The 6,539-nt window shown below is 56.7% G+C and overlaps 1 protein-coding gene across 1 annotated transcript in view; it reads left to right on the top strand.

Moving 5' to 3' along the window:
- LOC104531431 (forkhead box protein P4) overlaps positions 1-6,539 on the top strand; it is a gene marked incomplete at its 3' end in the record, with an annotated part of 25,330 nt that overhangs the window by 11,000 nt on the left and 7,791 nt on the right. The window contains exon 4 of the mRNA XM_010176310.2: positions 939-1,025. Within this exon, the coding sequence (XP_010174612.2) occupies positions 939-1,025 (87 nt within the window). The remainder of the gene's footprint in view (positions 1-938; positions 1,026-6,539) is intronic.

Here is a 6,539-nt window from a genome sequence, read left to right as displayed (position 1 = left end):
GCTGGGTGGGAGGGGGTTACTGGGTCTCATTGACCTCCTCATGCCTCTGTTCCCCCCCCTCCCTCCCGGCACCCTGCAAATCCATCACCAACAGGTCCTGGCGCTGCCTCCTGCAGAGTGGGATCCTCTCTGATGGCTCATCGCGGTGCTGGGGGGTTTTTCTCTCTTTTACTGGCCCAGCAAACCCCTCTGTTTTGACTGGGGTGCTGCGGGGAGTTGGGATGTCTGTGCTTTTCCATGGTGCCTGTGAAGGGGGACGCAGGTCTGAACCCCAACGCTTGTAGGGTTGCACTGGACAGACCAGGGGCCGTGGCTACTTATGGTCCCTTCCCGGCTGGGAGCCCCACAGATCTCACAACACTTGTCAGGGGTGTTTTGGGGTCCCACCATGATGAAAATAGGATTTCTCCACTGCTGAAACACCACGTTATGTACCAGAGCGCTGGGAACTGTTTCTCATAAGGGGCTCACTCACCTCCTGGTGTTTCATATCCCCCTGTTGAACAAACCCTCCCCAAGCACAGCTGTAAAATCCTCAGGATACACAGGAATTACTGAACTGGGAGGTTGTGACCTTCCCTGGGGCTGGGCAAGGCGGAGGCTCCCGGACTGGCCGGTGGCAGGAAGCCAGAGCAACCGATGGGCGTTAAATCAAGCAGCAGGTTTGGCATTGGTGATGTTTGGGGCTTGTACTTGCTGTGGGGATCCAGAGCCCGTAGGAACATGTGCCCAAGGGTTTTTCTGCATCCATGACTCCTTCAGCCAATGCTTTTCCTCCTCACCTGTAGCCAAGAGCCTCCCCTGACGGCATGGTGCCAGGAGCTGGCACGGCTGTGGCAAAGCCTGGTGCTGGGGATGGGATATTGCCGGGCAGGGAGATGTGAACAGAGTGTTTCTGCTGCTAATCCAGGCTGTTCTCTCCCCTTCCTCCCTCCCAGTTGCAGGAATACTACAAGAAGCAACAGGAGCAGCTTCACCTGCAGCTATTGACACAGCAACAAGCCGGAAAGCAGCAACCCAAAGAGGTGAGCTCACGCAGATGGGTTCTGGGCCATCAGATATGGCAACAAATAAAAGGGAGACCAGCACAAAACAAGGTGTGTGTGGATCCCAGCCGGGAAGGAGCCAGCAGGGATGGGACATGGGGTATCCTGCTCCTGGGAGGTGCCAGGGCATCTGGTCCGGGTGCTGGGAGTTCCTCCTCCTCCCTATCTGTGGTCTGGCACGTGCATCGAGCTGCGTCGTTCTCAGCACCACGTCCTTGTCGGCACATCTAGAAATTACGGAGTGGGTGTGGGGAGTGGTGAAGTCAGCGGGTGTGAGCAGAGCTGTGGGACCCTCCCTGGTGGAAGGGGCAGGTCGCTGCCCCCCAGGACAAGAGCGAGGGCTCCCCAAATCCTCCTCGCAGTGTGGGGCAGAGGAGGCTCAGCTCAGCCCCTGCTCGATGCACTGGCCCTGCCAGGCTCTTGGCACAGCTCAGGTTGGGCAGCCCAGTCCTGACTGAGCTGGCACAGCAGCACCCTGGCATGTAGGTAGGCAGGCAGGGCTGGTCAGGTGGGAACCCAAGCCAGGGTTTTTCCTGCCAGGAACGGGCACTTCTGTAAAACCCAAGAGCTGCATGAAATAGCAGTGATGCCAGGAAAGGGCTTTTCCAGCAGGAGATGCTCAGGCAGGGGATGCTGTCAGCCCCCTGTCACCAGGTTGGCAGTGGGAGGTCCCCTTTGCTGGGGAGGTAGTTGCATGTTGGAGGAGTGTTTATGCGGGTGTGATTGCATCAGTCTTGGATAACTGCCTTTACCCAACAGGTTTTGCTGTCCTTTCCCACAGTAACACCCTCCGAGGTGTTATGGCTCTATCAGCAGCGCTCAGTTTTGGGGGTGTGCTGGTTGCACGGAGGCTGGGGGTCAATCCTGACCTGCAGCAGTCAGACAGCCCCACATCCTTCTTTTTTATATATTTTTATCCTTCTCTCTTCCTAAATTGATAGTGCCTGGGGATATTTTGCATTGTGCATGCTGCTGTGTATCTGGCATCACTGCCTTTACTGTTGAGCATCCTTCCTTGAGCTCCAGGCACAGAGGGACATGGAGCTGAGCCGCTCAGTCCCTGTCCCCAGCCGAGCATTGGTAGCAAGGAAGGGAACGGGATGCTGGTGCTGTTCATTCCCATCACCCCCTCCTAAAATCCAACACCCTGATTTACACTCATCCATTCTCAGCACTTAAAAATTCAGCTTTCTTTTGAGGACGAAAGCGTTTGAAGCCCAGACTGCCCATTTGAGTGGCTTCAGCAGGGGCTTGACGGCAAAGCACACGCCAGTGCTGGGGAAACAGGGCAGCTGAAATGACTCAGGGTCGGGCCAGCACCCACTCGAGCCTTCAATAGACTTTGACCCGGGCTTTCATTGCGGGATGTTGGTGTATTTACGCAGCGTGTGCAGGGTCAGGCTTTATCAGAGCCATCTCCAGGAGCTGGAGTAGCTGCTCATGCTCCAGGAATGGGGGAAGCATAAATCTGAGCTTCCTCAAGGACTTTCCTCTTGGCTGTGGTGATGTTCTATTGCAGCAACGAACGGGGATATAATTAAACTCTAACAAAGGGCTTGCTTAGCGGGCTGCTGGTTTAAAAAGCTTGTGTTAACTTTTAATTAAATGGTACAGAGATGAGAAATTTATCTGCTAAGAAAGTCTGAGTGACCAGTGCAGAGGGGAAGGGGCATTCGATGCTGCTTGTGTATCCTTGTGGCATCACCACCCCACAGCCAGAAAAAACAGCGAGGGGGTCCCCCACGAGTGGATGTCATAGTGTTTCCCCTCCCCAAAAACCCCTGGTTGGGCTTTGTGGGGTTGGCTTCACCCTGTGAATTTGGGCAGCTGCTATTAATAAAGCCTGTGTTGGGCAGCAGCACGTGCCTGCCGGGAATGGTGATGCCGTTGCTTCCCCCGACGGCACAGGGAATAGCTGGCGTGTCTGGGATGCCGCCGCAGAGCCGCTCTTGGCCGGCACTGGCTCCTTCATGGAAATCCACGGCGGTATTTAATTACGGCCCCGCTGTAAGATTTGTAAACCAAGTGCCTTCTGCTTTCCCTCTGCTTGATTTCAAGGACTCGCTTCAGTGTAATTGTAAGTCAGCGGCTCGTCTGCGAGCGCGGAGGGGGATCAGCAGGTGGGAATGGTTTTGTGCCGGGAGCTGGTAGCAGCAGGTCATGGAAGAGTGGCTCAGATCTCCCCAGGAGGAGCAGCACAGCTGGAGGTCTCCTGGCGGGCATGGGGAAGGGGAGAGCAGGAAAAGAGGGAGCGTGGAGGATGGAAATGTGTCGGCAGCGTCCTGTCCCAGAGGATGCGGGGATGCTTTGTGTCCGCGGGCTGTGAGGAGCTGTGCCACGGTGGGGGTCTGAGGAAAGGGCTGAGCAAGGCTGATCCATATATCCATGCATCCCACTGGGACTGGGCACATCCCAACCCATCCCAGAGCATTTTCCTGCATTAGGGTGTATGGGGGAACTCAAGCACCCAGCAGCACCCTGGGCACAGGGGGAACAATTTGCTGTGGCACAGGGCTGGGATGGCTCTGGGCATCCCCTTGTCCTCATGGCAAGACATGGTGAAGCTGGTGTCTGCCGTCCTGCTCTTCTTTGCTTTGCCTCACCAAGCTCAGCTTCTGCAGAGACCCCAATATTCCTTGGGGACGAGGCCAGTGGGTCTCTATGTGCCTCCAAAGCTACTGGGGTGGGGGAATTTGTCCCTCTCTCGAGTCTGGCGGGGCAGGGGAGGGGGGTGGCACAGGGAGGGGGCTGCTTGCCGCCTAACCTCGGTGTCAGCTTAATGAACTGCTCCTGTCAGTCCGGCGTGTCACGCCGAAACTCTTCCTGATGTGCTCATAAATCAAAGTGACGGCGGCTCTTACCCCTGTAGCTGCACCCAGTCATCTGCGTCTAATGTACGCTGAGCGCCGGCGAAGCTCCGGACCCCGAGCCCCCGCGCTGGGACAGGAGGTGGGACTGGGATGTGGGGGTGTGGGGGCTGAATATAGGATCCAGCCCTAACACAGAGCCAGCTCCTCCAGTGGGTGCTGGGGGGTCCCCTCAGCATTTGCTGGGCTGGGGTTTGTTGAGGGGAGAGGAGCTGAGCGAAGCTCATGAAGCGATGGCTGAGGAGAGAGGTTTTTGATAAGGCTGAAATTCAGGATCTCACCACCCTGCCTTCTGCAGGGCAAACTCCTGACTCAGAGACCCTGGGATGGTGGGTGCTGTTGGGTGGGTCTGCACCCACCTGCACCCATCTTCACCCATCACACTGGGTTGTTGTGATCCTGTGCAGTTTGTTGGCTGTGCGGTGCAGCAGTTGCTCTCGAGGAACTGGTAAATTGGCTTCCTCAGAGAGAAGTGGTCCTTGTTTTGGCTTAGCCCAGGCATTTGTGCATCTGTTGAGCATCAGGACTTATGTTCCCAGGGCTGGTCTCCATATTTGTGGTCTGGTGAAGCTGGAAGGATGGGCACATGGGTTTGTAGCATGTGAAGGTGCAGGTTGAACATGGACAGCATTGTCCCTGCCAGGACCACACATGGGTCAGGGCTGCCCGGTCCCCTGGGAACTCAGTGGGGGGCTGACTCGGGAGAGCCCAGCCAAGGCTACAAGGCGCAGGCAGCGTGCCCTGGGGATCCTCATGACTTCATCCGCTCCCAATTTCCTCCTGCTCCGCAGCCTGGAAGTGCCATGAATGGAGCTGTGTTTGCGCAGAGCCTGGGCTTGCCCTGGGGCCCCCGGGGAGGGTGGAGGGGGAGCTGGGAAGAGGAGGAGAAGCCCATCCCATCCCATTCCACCTCATCCCATCCCATCCTGTCCCAGCTGGCATTTCTAACCAAGGTGAGGACATGTGTGTCCATACCATGTGGTGGCAGAGCTTCCCCTGGCAGGGGACAGGGACAGCGCTGCCTCTGTAAGGCCCTTGGATGCACAGCCTGGTCCTGCCTTTTTCCTCCATCGTGGTCCTACGGTCCATGGTCTCCCCAGTCTTGGCTCAGCACCTTGCTCAGGAGCGAGGGCAAGCGTGGGGATTTCTCTTCCCTGAGCAGAAATCACTTTGATTTGTGCCTTTATCTTCAAACATCAGAGGGGCAGGACTGAGGCAAAGCCAGAGAGGATCCAGACCTGACTCTGGGGGGACAATTCTGCCGTGGCCAAGAGGTGGACAGGACAGGTCTGCACATCCCTCTGAGGCTGAGCAACCAGTTTTAAACTCTCTCCATGCCCTAGACAGGATTCGCAGTCGCTTTATGTTGTCTTATGTTGCAGCCCACAGGGATTTTTTTGCAGAGCAGTGCCTGGACCCCATCCTCACCCTCTGTTTCACAAAGCCATGGCCGAGCATCAGCATCTCCAGGGAGCTGCCTGTATCCCACGGGGCCTGGGGTGCTGCTCCAGGTACAGCAGCACAAGCTGATCCTAAACAAAGCTGTGGGATCACCATGGAGAGTCCGTGAGTCTGTCTGCTGTTCCCGGTTGAGCAGAGCGAGATGCAGCTCTTGGGAATCATGGAGAGAGGAAGGTGGGGCTGTTCCAGGTCCCTCAGATCCCCAGTGCACCAGGGACCTCAGTCCTTGCAATGCTTAGAACCAGGCAGGAGATTAAAAATAGGGACGTTTCTTATTGCAAAGCTCTTGTGCTCATCAGAAAGAACATGGACATGAAAAGACTTATTTTTGGGCCAAGCAATGGGGCTGCAAAGTGCCCCCACTCATGAAAGCAGCGAGATCAGGGGGAAGCACCTTGGCATGGGCTTGGCTGATGTTTTTTGCCAAGGCAGGGGCTTGCTCTGCTCTGCCCAGAGGGACTCCAGCACTTTTGCTCAGGGTAATGGAGCTGCCATGGAGGGATCCAGCCGTGGTTGGTACGGCACAGCCAGCTCACGCTGCCTGCCAGGCCGGCTCCTCACAACCTGCAAACACTGTCTGTGCAAACAGAGGGGTTCAGGGGGTTACGGAGACGCCTGCCCCGCTAATGAGGCCGGGCAGGCCCAGGGCAGCTCCCCTCTCGTGGCCAGCTCGGATTAGCAGCTGCCTGTCCCCATCCCTAATTGAATTCTCTCCCCTTCAGTTAATTCTCATGGATTTCTTGGTGCTTCCCCAGGGACCTGTCCTGCCTAACTAGTTTAGGGCTGGCTACACTGGTCAGAGTGCAGCCAGCTCCTGGGGATGGGGGGCAGAATTGCCTACCTTGGGGGTGCTCGTGACTGGGGTGGGGGCACCTGTACTGGCACCAGGCACCTGCTCCCTTGCAGACAGCTGGTTTTGTCCCTCACCAAGAAGGGGCTCATAATGGCCATTTTTGTCAAATATGAACCATTTCCCTGCTTAAAGGAGGGTCTTGTACATCCAGGATGCCTTTCGGGTGCTGGGACACCCCCTTTCTCTTGGTGATGCTGCAGCTGAGCCTCCCCGCATGGGACCCCAGAGCTCAGCTTTGTGGGTTCACCCACCTGGCAGGCAGAGCTGGATCTCTGCTCTGAGCAAGCCCTGAGCTCTCCTCACTCCTTCTCT

Source organism: Antrostomus carolinensis, unplaced genomic scaffold, assembly GCF_000700745.2.
Source record: "Antrostomus carolinensis isolate BGI_N321 unplaced genomic scaffold, ASM70074v2 scaffold18989, whole genome shotgun sequence".
NCBI classification, from domain to species: Eukaryota; Metazoa; Chordata; class Aves; order Caprimulgiformes; family Caprimulgidae; genus Antrostomus; species Antrostomus carolinensis.
Note: the sequence above shows the minus strand (reverse complement) of the source record. Positions and strands in the feature narration are given on the sequence as shown.